Genomic DNA, 14,170 nt, shown 5'->3' on the forward strand with positions numbered 1-14,170 from the left:
CGCAGGGCCCTGTGCGTTTTCCAGAGGCTGTTGTCTTGTGGATCCAGCGACTCCAGGTGCCTAGCCCAGTTGTCCTGGGCCAGTTCACCCAGAGCCGCCTTCACCCGTCTGTTAAGTACGTTTAAGTCATGTCTGTGTCGTGGGAGGCGGGTGCGGGTGGCAAGCCGTTTCGCATGTTGTCTGTCACGTATTATACCAGTGAAGTTGTAGATTAAGTACCTATCTACAAATAAAAACATCTTCTCGAGCCGTTAAGTTGTTTATTTATTTATTGATGTAAAATTAATAAACAACATAGACATATCATAGAAACATATATGTTATTTTTAATCTAAATTCTTTTCAGTAAACTAATCCGCGAGAACTAGTTCACCGAAAGAAACTGACACATCAGTAGGACACAGTGCAGATCAGTAGGAACAGTATAGGCAGATTAATAGAGGTAGAATGTTAATTTATTAATTAAATCCGCAAACCAAACAGTATGATCACTTATTTTTAATTTCTACTGGATTTTGAAGTAATATCTATCGAAATCTACTAAATCAATAGAAGAAAATACCAAATATCTATTAGGCCCCACTAAAATCACCAAAATGTTGTAATAGTAGGTAAAGGTGCTCAAAATTTAAATTCATCAGTTTGGTAATTTCAAAATAAGTTGATTTTTTATTTGGAAATATTCCCAGCGGGAAATCTCAAGATTTGAGACAGAAGCAATGTCGTTATTTTCAGCGGACATATCACAATTCTGAAAAATTTCCAAATTTAAAATTAGAATATATTATTCGGATAACCTAGCAAAATTAGTAATATTATTATTTATTTGCTTCACTTTACAAAAGAATTGTTGTCATAGGGTTATTTTCATATATATATGATTTAAAATAAAAATTCTTGAAATTACCACGTAACTTTGTAGCAAGAAGTAAAATTAACTCTCTACCGATGTCGCCAAAGGATTCAAACAAATTTCGCATCCATGTATAACAAAAATATAAAATGTGTAAGAACGGAAATTCGCTAAAAATGTGATTACCCCAGAGATATTATCTCTGCATTACCCCCACAAGCAAAGATACCCAAACTAGCTCTTTCTCTCTCTGTCACTCGTCTACACCGTCGCCGTAAGCATGCTATAAGAAAGTCTCACATAGTGAATTCGCCAAAAATAGCTTATTTTTTAGAAGAGAGTGAAATCGCAACACATCTCTAGTTGGTAGTATCTCCTTTAATTCTATGGCTGACAGTCAACACCATGGAGACTAGATAAGGAGCACGAACTCATACGGAAAAATTGACAAAATTTGTCCAAGAAATGGCAGAAGTTGAGGTGGCGCTAGTGTTCCATATGACCGAAATGAATGTAGCTTCACAAATACGAGTGAAGTAAGCAAATAACCAATTTTATTTTATTTATATCGAGTTTAGTAGATATATTGGGGAGCGGGGAGGTATACTAAACCTAAAAACTAGAAGTCAAGTCAATAATTATTACAATTTGTTTTTATAAATGGTAAATAAAAAGTTTCGAAAATAATTTAAATATGGTAATAGCACATATCTAGTAATAGTATGTGAAGGGAATGACTGTCGACAGATTTAAAATAAAACAGTACGTTTGTGATCTGCATTTTCAATCTGATGATGTCCAGCAGTTCTATATTACAACTTGACCGAATAGTGGGTTAATATTATGGCAAAAGGTCGAATAATTCGGAAGTTGGAAGCAGCTTCTTTGATTCTTAATACGGTAGAGAAATTTTTAAATAGAAAGATTTCATAAGTGAAAATATTGTATAATTGAATGATGCATTGTTTCTTTATATATTTTGCAGCAGCATCAACAGCAAGAGCATCCGCTACACCAGTATCAACAGGTGCAGCAGCTACAACAAGAGCAACAGTTACAACAACAACAACAACAACAAGAACAGCAAGTAAATTAAGAGCAATTAAGTTACGATGAGATTATACTAGAAAGTGAGCATCCTGTCCTGTATAATCTAATAAAAGAAAAGTTCTGTTGACGTGTGATGAGGTCTCGACAAAGCAACTATGAATATGTTCACATAATATTGACAATAGCAACAAAGTATACTTTATTTATTTCTACATATTCTTGTAATTTATATTACGTGCATAAATAATTAAATTCGTATCTTTCATATAATTCTTGCTGGTGACATCGCTATTATCATTACTGAATTGAATAAATCATTTCCAATTAGTTGCCGTTTCTTTCCTGTTAGTAAAAAACTGATTGAAATTCAGATATCATATAAAATTTAAAGAGAGGATACTTGTTTGATGCTGATCGATCTGTATTGGTAATTGACTACTTTTACTAAATATTTAAACGTGGAAATCAATTGCTTCATGAACAAAATGAAATTTTAAGAAGATAGACTGACACGTATTACTTATTTTTAAGTTGTTTTATTTGTAATATATATTTACTTTGTTACTTGTTTGTTATGAATAAATATTTATTTTATTTTAATTAGGCACAAATAATTTCGTTTTTTTTATTCAATTAATAAAACATTGAAAACTTTGGTAGATAAACATTTTATTTTTAATTTTACAAAATATGTAACAAAAATATAGAACATTGCTAAAATATTTCTTTATAATACCTTATTAATTTTGGTCTATACTCTACCTTGAAATAAGTCATGGAACCATGTTACGTTCGAATTAAATCAACAATTTTACGAAAGTAGAATTAAATTTTACAGCAATTTTAAAATATATACCCAGAAAACTAATCGATTTTAAACAGTTATAAAATATTTAGATTACCTAGTTTTTGTGACCTTTATAATGGAGTACCTATATTTTGTTAAAATTTTGGTATCAATTGGTTATGTTGTTTTAAGCTTCTTGACATTTTGAGAAGAGAGCGATATGACTCTCGAAGCATTGAGAAGTCTAAACCGACAACATGGCAATCAGCTTAGAAAAGTCCAACCATAATTTATCGACTTTCCATAGTCAGTTTTCAGTTACACTATAATATAGTATATTATTGGTTATCCAAAAAAAATATGGATTGTGATATACTCTATCTTATATGAATTCCTTTCCCATCAATTATTCCTATAACCTGCTCTGGAAATTCATATTGGGCAAAATATTGTTCGATTACAACTGCCTCATTATCTCGGCCATTCTATAATTTATGGAGACAAGTTACTTAGCAAGTATGTAACTTTTCTGGTTGTTGTAGAGCTTAAGGCAATGCAAAATTTACCAGAATCATGGGTGAAATAATTAGAAATGACAAATTTTTCTTCAATTCTGTTAGCTACTTCCCATATGCTAACACGGAAATGTTAAAAAAACTTGGCCACTATATTCAGGTACAATAATTTCAAAGTAGTTCTTATTTTTTACTCTATCCGTTTCTTAGAATAAATCTATTTCATCATCACTCTCAAGCTGGACAATACGTCTAATAAGTCATCTGAATCACTGGACTCAAAATCGGACATCTGTAATATTTTAAAAAGTTTATTTAAAACACCGAGTTTTTTTATATTCTATTTTTTATTACCACAAGTAAAAATTCCATATTAATAATACAAGAATTACTATTTTTTTAAAGGCAACTTCCTGTATAAAATGTGACTTTTACTAACATTAAACTAAAATCTTTAACAAAGTAATTATCAAAAACATAAACCTTACTTATAGGTTAATATTAACAAGATCACGTCATAAATTCCTTGAAAACTAGTTTCTTTTTACGAATACCAAATTCTTCTCATAAAGCTAATATTTTTTATTATCTATTTAGTTTAATTACAGTCCGCAATGACATATTTTCATGATTTATATAATTCAAAGTAGCTTACATTATTTATTTTAAAATTTTTAACACATTACAAAAATGACATGATTGATTTATAATTCAAACTGCCGCTTTTTATCTCCCCTCTCTACATATGGGACATATGGAACACTAGCGCCCTCTTATTTTTGTAAGATTCTTATTTACATGGAGTTCGGGCTCCTTGTATAGTCTCCATGGTCAACACAACAATAACAAAAGAATATAGAAGTCACTGGTCTGTGGTGGTTGCAGTGGTTGCACTGAATAAGGATTTACATTTGACAACAAATCTTAGTTTAAATAAATATAAACTAATAGATTTGGAATTATCATCAGCTTATCATTTTTGAACATACATAACTGCAAAATTCCTGATATATATTACTTTATTTTGAAATTTATACATGATGGCTGCTAAAATAAATACGTTAGATCCACCGTCATCAGCTAGTTCTGAAAGGTAAGAAAACCAATTCATTCTGTTTGACTAAAAATAGAACGAACATGTGATTTTATTATTTGTTTTTTTAATAATTACACTATTAATTATCAGTGATTTAAAAATCTGAATCTATGATATAAAGTCAATATTAATTTTTTTTGCAGTGATATTGAAGAAATGCAAGGTGACTTCTCAGAGGTGTTTCCAGATTGTGATGTTGACGAGGAAAAAAGCGGCGACTTTTATAATACCCCAGCATCACCTATAACAGTTCCTTATTGTCCCAGGCCACCATCGACAGGTTTTTTGATCTACATTATTTAATTTTTTACTAAATACTAATTTTTTTTAATTAGGGTCACAAAAGTCACCACGGTCTAGAAGGCAGCGAACAACATCTTTAAATCAATCTTCAAAGAAATCAGCTGCAGAATCAATGATTCGTACTCAGCATCGTACAATATATACAGCGGGCAGACCACCATGGTACAACAGCGAAGGTCAAAAAGTTGAACCGTTTGTTATTGGTATGTATTTTAACTTCTTATTGCTAAAATAGTAATCGAAATGTTACCTAAAATTGACATTTAGGAATATGTGGGGGCAGCGCGTCAGGGAAAACAACAGTTGCAGAAAAAATTATAGAATCGTTAGGAGTTCCCTGGGTTACATTACTTAGTATGGACTCATTTTACAAGGTACTAAATGAAAAACAACATGAAATCGCAGATCGAAACGAATATAATTTTGATCATCCTGACGCCTTTGATTTTGATATATTGGTATTGACCTTGCAAAGATTAAAGGAGGGTCGTAAGGTGGAAGTACCTATATACAACTTTGTAACTCATTCTAGGGAATCCCGAACCGTAGGTATTTTTATTTATCATTTTATACCATATTTTACCCGTCGTTGTTACAGAAAACGATGTACGGAGCGAACGTCATAATTTTCGAGGGTATACTAGCGTTTCACAACCCCAAAGTAACTGAAATGTTGGATATGAAAATATTTGTCGACACTGATGCGGATGTCAGATTAGCCAGGAGGTTGAGGAGAGATATAACGCAAAGGGGACGAGACCTTGACGGGGTTCTTAAACAGTATACTTCAATGGTGCAACCATCATTCAATCATTACATAGCACCTCTTATGAGTCATGCTGATATAATTGTACCTCGCGGTGGGGAAAATGAAGTTGCTATTCAACTTATAGTCCAGCATGTTCAAACGCAGCTTCAGTTGGTACGTATAACATGATTTAGTTGATAATGTTTTCGCTTCTTGGTAATTCCTATTAAAAATTTCAGCAAGTGTAAATCTGCATTAATTAAAATTTTTACAGAGTATAAGTAAGTTTTAGTTCATTTATTTTCTAATATGTCTGCTATATGCATAGAACGTAAAACATAGCTATTGTTCTAATTATTAACTATACACAATAATGTTATTGGAATTTTAAAATGACGTCAATTGTTAACGCCCATATTTATTTTTATTTGTTTTAAAGATTTTAAGTAAAAATTTTTAAATTTATTTCATTTATACAAACTTAAAAAAAAAACTTGTCCTATGGAAAAAATGTAAACTTTCTATTATTGTGAAATATTTAGTAGACTTCAAGACAATTGTTTTCCAGTTTTAAATAAATAAAATAAAATGTATCGATTTTGTAATACGAAGATAGTGTTGTGCTTAAATTTTAGCTCGAATTTTAGTAATCATGAATCTCTTAAAACAGAAACTTAACTTTTAGAAAAATATGTAGTTAAAGTACCCAAAGATATACATCATCCAAATAATCAGATGTATTAAAAATAATTTCCAATAATCCAATTTTCATGCACTCGATTGAAAATATCCAGATTTACCCTTATTTGATGGACAGCTTGTGTAACTTGAACGAATATTTTTCTGTTAGGGACGTGCCGGTGGGGAAAACGTCGACGGTAAATGCGTCGAGCCTCTCCATAAATTTATAACATATCGTGATACTCACATATGGTAAACATTTTAAAAAAGCAAGGAGAAACACCTAAGAAAAAAGGAAATAATGATACACAAAAAACACTCCGATACGGTCGAATTCCAGATACCAACTGAATTGCGTATTGCTGAAGAGCTGACAGCTTAGTACCTAGTGTTATCCGCCCAGCCGTTGTCACATTGCTCGATATGAATTTGATTGAATTTTAAATTTATTACAACACTAATTATTTTTTAGAAATAAGCTTAAAGATGTTCAAAAAAGTGATAAACATTATATTTTATGAATTGTATGCACACAGTTATGTCAATATTCCTTAATTAATTGAACTTTTACATCAAATTGGAGATTTTCATAATTTTTTCTTGGAAATGGTTGAGTTTAGGACCCACATCATATAAGGTTTTTTTGGTTATTTTGATGTATTCTATTGTCTGTTAAAATTAAGTCAGTCAAACTTCTAACACCCTTTGCAAAGATGCAGTCTAAAAAAAATTTTAAATCATTCCAAAGTTCCGGATAATTCCCGAGCATTGCCAATAACTCGGCAACGACTCATCTGTCCAATAGCAGGTTTCGGGAGTTTATTATACATGAATTTGAAAAGCATTTTCTGAAAGATTCCTCAGGTTAAAAAATTTACTGCAATTTTAAGAAAAACATCTATTTTTGCCATTTTTTTTTACTTGGATTTTATTACACAAAATTATTCTAGTGTAAGCCTTGTCCTATGGAAAAAATGTAAACAACTATGATTGTGAAACATTTAGTAAATTTCAAGACAATTGTTTTCCAGTTTTTAAATAAATAAAATAAAATGTATCGATTTTGTATTACGAAGATAGTTTTGTGCTCAAATTTTAGCGTGAATTTTAGTAATTATGAATCTCTTAAAACAGGAACTTAACTTTTAATCAAATTACGTGTTTGAAAAATATTTAATTAAAGTATTACCTAAAGTTCACGTCATCCAAATAATCATACGTATTAAAAATAATTTAGGTACTTGCCAAAAAGCAAAATTCAGTAATTTTTAAACGCACAAGTACAAAACAAACTACAACATATGCTCAAAATGTCCACTATTTTCGATACACTCACGACACCTTCGAATCCAATTTTCGCGCACTCGTTGGAAAACGCCTCAAGGAAATACAACGCTGATTATTTTTTTAAAATTAAGCATAAAGAAGTTAAAAAAAGTGATAAACATTGTATTTTATGGTATTCTATGCACGCAGTTATGTCAATATTCCTTAAACAAACTTTTGTACATCAAATTGGAGATTTTGAAAATTTTTTTCTCTTCAATGTATTCTATCGTATGTTAAAATTAAGGCTGTCAAACTTCTAACACCCTGTATATCTCAATTCAACTTCGAACATTGCAGTGTACTCAGTTTTTTTTAATGTCATATTTTTTTTAAGAAATGGCACAAACAGCACAAGGAAAACAATTCTTGACACTTTAAATTTTTTTTTATGTGTTGAATTTTATTCATAACGCTTGCCTAATTTTATAAACCTCAAAATAAACAAAGTTACAAAGAATCCCTACCATTTACCTGCAAATAACTGATACACAAAGAATGAAATTTAAACTTGTTTGCGATATTTATTATCTTTTCAGAGGGGTTTGAAGCTAAGAGAAGAACTGGCACAAGCTTATGCCGTTAACAAGCAACCCAGACCAGACACCGTAAAACTGTTGCCTACAACCCCTCAAATTCGTGGACTGCACACGTTCATCAGGAATAAAGACACTCCGCGAGATGAATTTATATTCTACAGTAAGCGGTTGATCCGACTTGTCATCGAATATACACTTTCCCTGATGACTTTTATCGATAAAACTGTTGAAACACCCCAAGGGGTGTTATATCAAGGTGATTCCGTTTCATAATAGGTGTCGATAAAGTAAAAAAGCTTTTATTAATTTATAGGGAAAAGGATGGCTACAAACAATATATGCGGTGTCTCGATTTTAAGAGCAGGCGAAACCATGGAGCAAGCTGTTTGTGATGTTTGCAAAGATATTAGAATAGGAAAAATATTGATCCAGACTAACCTCCAGACCGGAGAACCTGAAGTAAGTGTCGATGTCTAGATAATTTTATTCTACAATTGGGTTAAGGGCACATATACAATAAGACGGAGGAAAATGAGTCAATTTTTAGGAATTTTTTAAATTAAGAAATATTCATTCTACATTCATCGGACTGTAGGATATTCAAGTACAAAAAATTTTCTTTTGAAATCATTCATCGTCAAAATGGCAGAGCTGTAGTAGAGTCACAGCAAGGTTGCGGCGAGACTTTCAAAATGGTGTACAGCCTAGCTCCCGGTGAAATTCGATCTGCATCAAAATACAAAAAATTTCTTGTTTAAAACATGTAGTTTCTATGTGATGTTGAGAAAAATGGAAAAAATGCAAATGTGAAAAAAGGGCACGCATTTAAAGACAAGAATTGAATTTTCATGTGAAATTTCTACAGAATTTGTATAAAAAAATAGTTTATTTTCAAAATTTTCAATTTCCGTCATAAAGAAAGTAATAATGTTATTAACATTTCTACCAAGAGGGAACTCGATCGGTTCAATAGTTTTTGTGCAATAGTTTCAGAAATGTAGTTTCGAGAAAAACGGTAAATCTGCCTTCCTATTCTATCCTTTGCAGACGGAGTCGTTCGAGAAACGAATGTTGCTGTGGGCAACTATAAACTGTAAAAAAACTTATCCGGCTATTTCCCAAAACTCGTCCGAAAAACGTTAATTCTCCTACAAACATCTAGTCGACGAGTATACCTGTGTGCTCTTGCAGAAGCAGGTAGAAACATGTGGTGTGCGCTCTGAACCTGAACGGACATGCACAATGTTTACGGGCTATAACTTCCAAAGTTTTTCGAATTTCGCTTTGAAACTTTCAGAATATAAAAAAAAATCGATTTTCTGATTGTTGTAATTGTATATATCCCTTTAAGTTCTTTATTCTTTATCCTTAATAATTTTATAAATTTGTCCAATGTGCAGGGAAGAGTGTTACTGATCGATAATTTTACATCTTTGAATGATACGAGTTAGGTTTTGGGCTATTTGACCTATTTTCCATTCGCAGTTTTTTTTTATCCATAAAAAAAATAAAAACACTGGCAATTTAAACATTTTGTTTTCGCGCTGTTCGCGATAGTCGTGCAACAAAAGTACCTGGCAAATTTTAGAAAGTCGCTTCCTTCTGTAGTAGCCATCTGAATGGCATAGTTGGAAGTCAGCGTGACAAATGGAGCCGTTTGCGTTCCGCGTACAACAAAAATATTGTTAAAGTAGTTTTGATGCTACTTATACCAAATTAAAATTGACAATTCATAATTAGAGTGAATTCTAAACGTTTTTGAATTTTTTTTTTGCAAATATTGCATTTCTTGATCTCTATAAATCGTTATTTTATATGTCTGCCATCTTATGAGTGAATTTGTATTTGGACAACATTTTGACATGATAAAAATTACGTACTTGTTATCTATTGATTTCTCCACACCACCATTTGTGAAATCTAGAGTGTTTTATCATCTGGGATCCCAGTTAATCTCGCATAATTGACCATTCAGAATCAGAACAATTGTGAACGAAATCATAGCTAAATAAAACTATTATGTCCATTGCATTGTTCTTTTTGTTTTGATTAATTTAAAAATGTATAACGGCAACATCTGTGACAATTTTGTAGCTGTTTTATTACAGAGATTGTGTTAAACTACTTTATTTTCCGTTGATATTCTCGTAAAAATAAGGGTCACTGCTTGAAAAACACTTTTTATTTTTATTGATTTTCTCGCTATTTGCTTTAATTAAAATATATCTGTAAATTTTCTCCAAAATCCCAATTTTCTTGGAGTTTTTCAAATTCCAATTAAAATCGATCTTTATTTACAAAGTGCTGCCACTGAATGTCCCTACTAATTTTTATATCACCTGTCTGTATAGTTGTTATGATAACAATATGAATCTGTGAATCTTAAAGCACTTCTTTTGAAGTTTCTGCCTATGCTTTAGCCATAATCTGTCTCGTAATTTATACTCAAATAGCCATTGGGTGAGTCCGGTATTGGTGGACCAGTCCGCCTGATATAGAATCGACAGCGGCACGCTGGTCATCAAAAGAAACCTGTATTGGTCCACTAGGTCATAAATAATTTTTTGCATGGTATTCTATAATTAGTTTGGTGTAGAAGGTGGTTCACTTGGCTTTGCCAGTGCAGTGGAGAGCAGTGGTATATTGTTGCTATAATACGTATTATTAATTATTAGTTATTATTTGTTCATATCGTAACCAGTAAAGGGTAATAGTAATTAAAATAAATATATTATATGTAATTATCTAGTAATTTAGCATAGCTTTCTGGAGACTCTTTTAAAGGTAAGATAACGAAATAACCCGGGAAAATCCCCAAATAATCGAACGGATTAGCGAATTAACGAATATATCAAAAACGATAATTTATTGCATAATTAAAGGAGACGGTATTAATCACAGTACAAAGAGGAAACGGAAGAATAGAAAATTAAAGAATATTGACGATTTTACGAGAGATGTAATACGGGGCAAAATAAAGTTGCTACTTTTAACATGATTCGAGATAAATTAAGCGATTATCCTGATTATAATTATATATCTTCAGATATTTTACTACACGTTTTATTACAATGCGATTTTAAACATAAAAAACTTGACAATTGTATGGTAATTATGGAATCACGACGTATAGTCGCACTTCGGGAAGACTATTTACAAAAAATTAGAGAATATCGACATCTAAATAGGAATGTAGCTCGGAATATACTTTATGTAGACGATAGGATCATAGAATTTATGAGTTAAGTGTTTTTATGCGGTTCCAATTGAGATTGTAACAGCTATACCACCTGTGTCATATGTTTGTTGGTTTTTTAATATCTACTGGAGCAAATTTAATTTGCACTGTTAGATATACATTCCACCATTCAGAAAAAAATTAAAATTGACATGAAAAAATTAAGTAATTTTTTCAAAAACGTTGATTATAAAAAGAAACTATAGTAGGATCATATTTGATGTAAAGTAATAAATCATTACCTGTCAAGGGATCCAGTGCAATACGCTTTTAAGGGTTTTAGAAATTGAATAATTTCTTTATACATTATGAAGGGACGAAGGGATCAGTTCACGTCTGGCATCCTTGTTCCTACAAAAATTCCTTTATTCTCATAAACTATTTATTTTAAATGCAATTTATTATAAATCCAATTTTTTTTTTAAATTCCACATATGTACTACATTTTACCTTTGTACGCGCCACTGTTGTTTACTTGTATTTTGGAGGCACTCTCTGATTTACGACCAAGCTCGCCAGGTTAGTATTTGACGTATAACCAACCACTTTATACACTCGATGCACCTGGGCGACTACAGCTACTACCAGAACACAGTGCGTATGCAGCTGTTTTTTTTTTCAGTTGGACTTCAAATGACCCTAAACAGAATTAATATTTATATATATTTCCCTTTCAGTTATATTATTTACGACTTCCCAAGGACATAAAGGACTACAAAGTAATCTTAATGGATGCAACTGTCGCCACCGGAGCCGCCGCTATGATGGCGATAAGGGTTCTGCTGGATCACGACGTGCTCGAAAATAACATCCTGATCGTTTCGTTGCTTATGGCGGAGTCTGGTGTGCAGTCGATCGCATACGCTTTTCCTAAAGTTCAAATCGTAACTACCGCTATCGACCCCGAAATTAACGATAAGTTTTATGTACTGCCCGGCATCGGTAACTTCGGCGACAGATATTTTGGAACAGAACCTTCTGACTGTTAAATTTTTTTGTTTCGTTATCGATTTTTTATAGGGAGTCCGGTTTTTGGGATCGGGATTCAGTCAAAAAGAAAAGAATAATTGAATTCATTTTCCAAGTCTGTAAATTCAAGTTAATGGTATATATTGGGTTAACAGAATGCTTTTGCTATAGAAGTGACATCACCGTCACTTAGAAGCTAAATACAAAAAAAGGTAAAACCAAATACAAAACACAAAAAATAAAATACAAGAAAATATACAAAAACAAATAAAAAAATGATTTTAAGACTCCAAAATCCTGGGATTGGACTCGCTAATTTTTTATATATAAGGTTGTTGGCTGTTCCACATTACCCTTCTTTTTTTCGGTAAATATTTTTTAATTTATTGTTATCTGTGAGGGTTAGATTAGATTCTTTTCTAGTCATAAATTTTCTTAAGCGCCTTGCTGCCATATTTCTAACGTTTAACGAAAGGCCTTTATAGATTTTGGAACTGACCCCAGTGACGTCTATAAATTGCCAAATTGAGTATTTGAAGACCAAAAATAGTAACATATTATTTATAAGGGTACTTAAAACTGTGGTTGTGTGACTATGATGTATGTATTTATATTTTCTGGACTCGCTATTTATCGCTTTTATGTTAAAGTTACAATTTTTAAGTAAATGAAGTATTAAGGCAGTTTTTTTGTAGCGATGTCGAACTTTTTCGAACCATCGGGTGTTGTCTATATCCTAGGAGCAGTTCGTGGCAAAGCATTGACGAAAAAATTCGTTTAGTAAAAGTGGCCAAGAGAAATCGCTGGAAATTTTTTTTTAATTCATGGCTTGATAACGTAATATGCTTGAGCATCGATATTTCATACATATACATTTTTTTATGTAACTCTTCAAATAAGAGCAGAAGGGAAGGTAGAACATCGTTTGAAAAAAAATGGCTTCAGTAAACTTGTAAGTTTGGTCCCATTAGAAAGAGATGTTTATTATATAAAATTATTTTGGCTTTCCCAGTTCATTAAAAGTTGCATATATGTTGCTTAGTTAAAAAAATAACGAAGGAAATGTCAGTAAAAACGGCAGTTTGATATCTTCATTTAGAAAGAAAACTGGAATATACAGTGGCCCAAAAAATAAAATACTTAAAATTATACAGAAGAAAAAGATAACAAGGTGTTCAGTAAATATCTCTTTTAGCAAGGGGAAAAATTTTAAGCAAAAAGTTCCATTTGAACATAGGTCGTAGTTCATTTCTTTTTTGAGATACAGGGTGTTGAAAATAGAAAAAAATCACATTTTCTGAAATCTCTGAGGATGTTTGATGAATCTTTGATTTATCTATGTAGAAGTACAAACTAAGTGTACCTAAAAATATGTTAACCAGTGACGGAGGTACTAGGAAGAGTCGGTATTACTAGCAATGTCAGAATTTTGACACGAATGGGTATTTTACAAATTTGAATGGTCCTTTTTATTCCCAATTGAATTCCTAAGAAAAAACATTTTACATTTTGTCCGAAGAACAAACCGATTTAGTTTAATTTTTTTTTTATATTAAATGAAGTTACAACACAATAATGAAACTAATAATTATTATTAGTTTCAGAAAAATAGTTTGAGAATTTTTTTAATTAGAAATACATTTTAAATACAATGTAATGTGACAAAACTTCAAATAATTATTGGCGTAGAACTAAAAGAATTTCAAAATTTCTCCGCCATTGGTTTTTTGAACTTTTGACACTACGTTGAATTTAAAATTGTATTTTTAACTAAAAACTCCCATAAACAGCTTTTGTGGAAGGAATAGTTATTTTCGATTTACTTAACGCTGTTGTAAGCTCATTTTAGTCTAAGAAAAATCATCTTCCGAGCAAAATGTGAGACTTTTGTCATTACATTTCAGTTGGTAATAAAAAGCACTATAGTAGGATCATCTTCGATGCAAAGTAATAAATCATTGCCTATCAAGGGATCCAGTGCAATATGCTTTTAAGGGGTTTAGAAATTGAATAATTTCTTTATACATTATGAAGGGACGAAGAGATCAGTTCACGTCTGGCACCC

General features: G+C 31.5%; 2 protein-coding genes across 2 annotated transcripts; both read left to right on the top strand.

Moving 5' to 3' along the window:
* The first annotated feature begins 1,283 nt into the window (after nucleotides 1-1,283).
* Nucleotides 1,284-2,979, top strand: LOC108912976 (protein PIEZO homolog). Its single transcript, XM_018718412.2, has 3 exons — nucleotides 1,284-1,389; nucleotides 1,839-1,936; nucleotides 2,903-2,979. Exons 1-3 carry the CDS (start codon nucleotides 1,319-1,321, stop codon nucleotides 2,977-2,979), a joined length of 246 nt encoding a protein of 81 aa, XP_018573928.2. The 5' UTR covers nucleotides 1,284-1,318.
* A 1,102-nt stretch (nucleotides 2,980-4,081) lies between these two features.
* LOC108912998 (uridine-cytidine kinase-like 1) lies at nucleotides 4,082-14,097 on the top strand. The gene is made up of 8 exons (XM_018718445.2): nucleotides 4,082-4,298; nucleotides 4,445-4,581; nucleotides 4,637-4,807; nucleotides 4,872-5,149; nucleotides 5,203-5,526; nucleotides 7,899-8,154; nucleotides 8,212-8,357; nucleotides 11,814-14,097. The coding sequence occupies exons 1-8, from the start codon at nucleotides 4,243-4,245 to the stop codon at nucleotides 12,123-12,125; spliced, it is 1,680 nt and encodes a 559-aa protein (XP_018573961.1). The 5' UTR covers nucleotides 4,082-4,242; the 3' UTR covers nucleotides 12,126-14,097.
* The last annotated feature ends 73 nt before the right edge of the window (nucleotides 14,098-14,170 follow it).

The sequence above is a fragment of the Anoplophora glabripennis genome, unplaced genomic scaffold, assembly GCF_000390285.2.
Source record: "Anoplophora glabripennis isolate ALB-LARVAE unplaced genomic scaffold, Agla_2.0 scaffold253, whole genome shotgun sequence".
NCBI lineage: Eukaryota > Metazoa > Arthropoda > Insecta > Coleoptera > Cerambycidae > Anoplophora > Anoplophora glabripennis.

Coding starts and splice junctions, on each gene's coding strand:
- LOC108912976 (XM_018718412.2), top strand. CDS start 1,319: ATGGCAGAAGTTGAGGTGGCGCTAGTGTTCCATATGACCGAAATGAAT. Junction 1,390..1,838: donor GCTTCACAAATACGAGTGAA/GTAAGCAAATAA, acceptor TATATTTTGCAG/CAGCATCAACAGCAAGAGCA. Junction 1,937..2,902: donor CAACAACAACAACAAGAACA/GCAAGTAAATTA, acceptor CATTTTGAGAAG/AGAGCGATATGACTCTCGAA.
- LOC108912998 (XM_018718445.2), top strand. CDS start 4,243: ATGATGGCTGCTAAAATAAATACGTTAGATCCACCGTCATCAGCTAGT. Junction 4,299..4,444: donor TCATCAGCTAGTTCTGAAAG/GTAAGAAAACCA, acceptor TTTTTTTTGCAG/TGATATTGAAGAAATGCAAG. Junction 5,150..5,202: donor ATTCTAGGGAATCCCGAACC/GTAGGTATTTTT, acceptor TCGTTGTTACAG/AAAACGATGTACGGAGCGAA.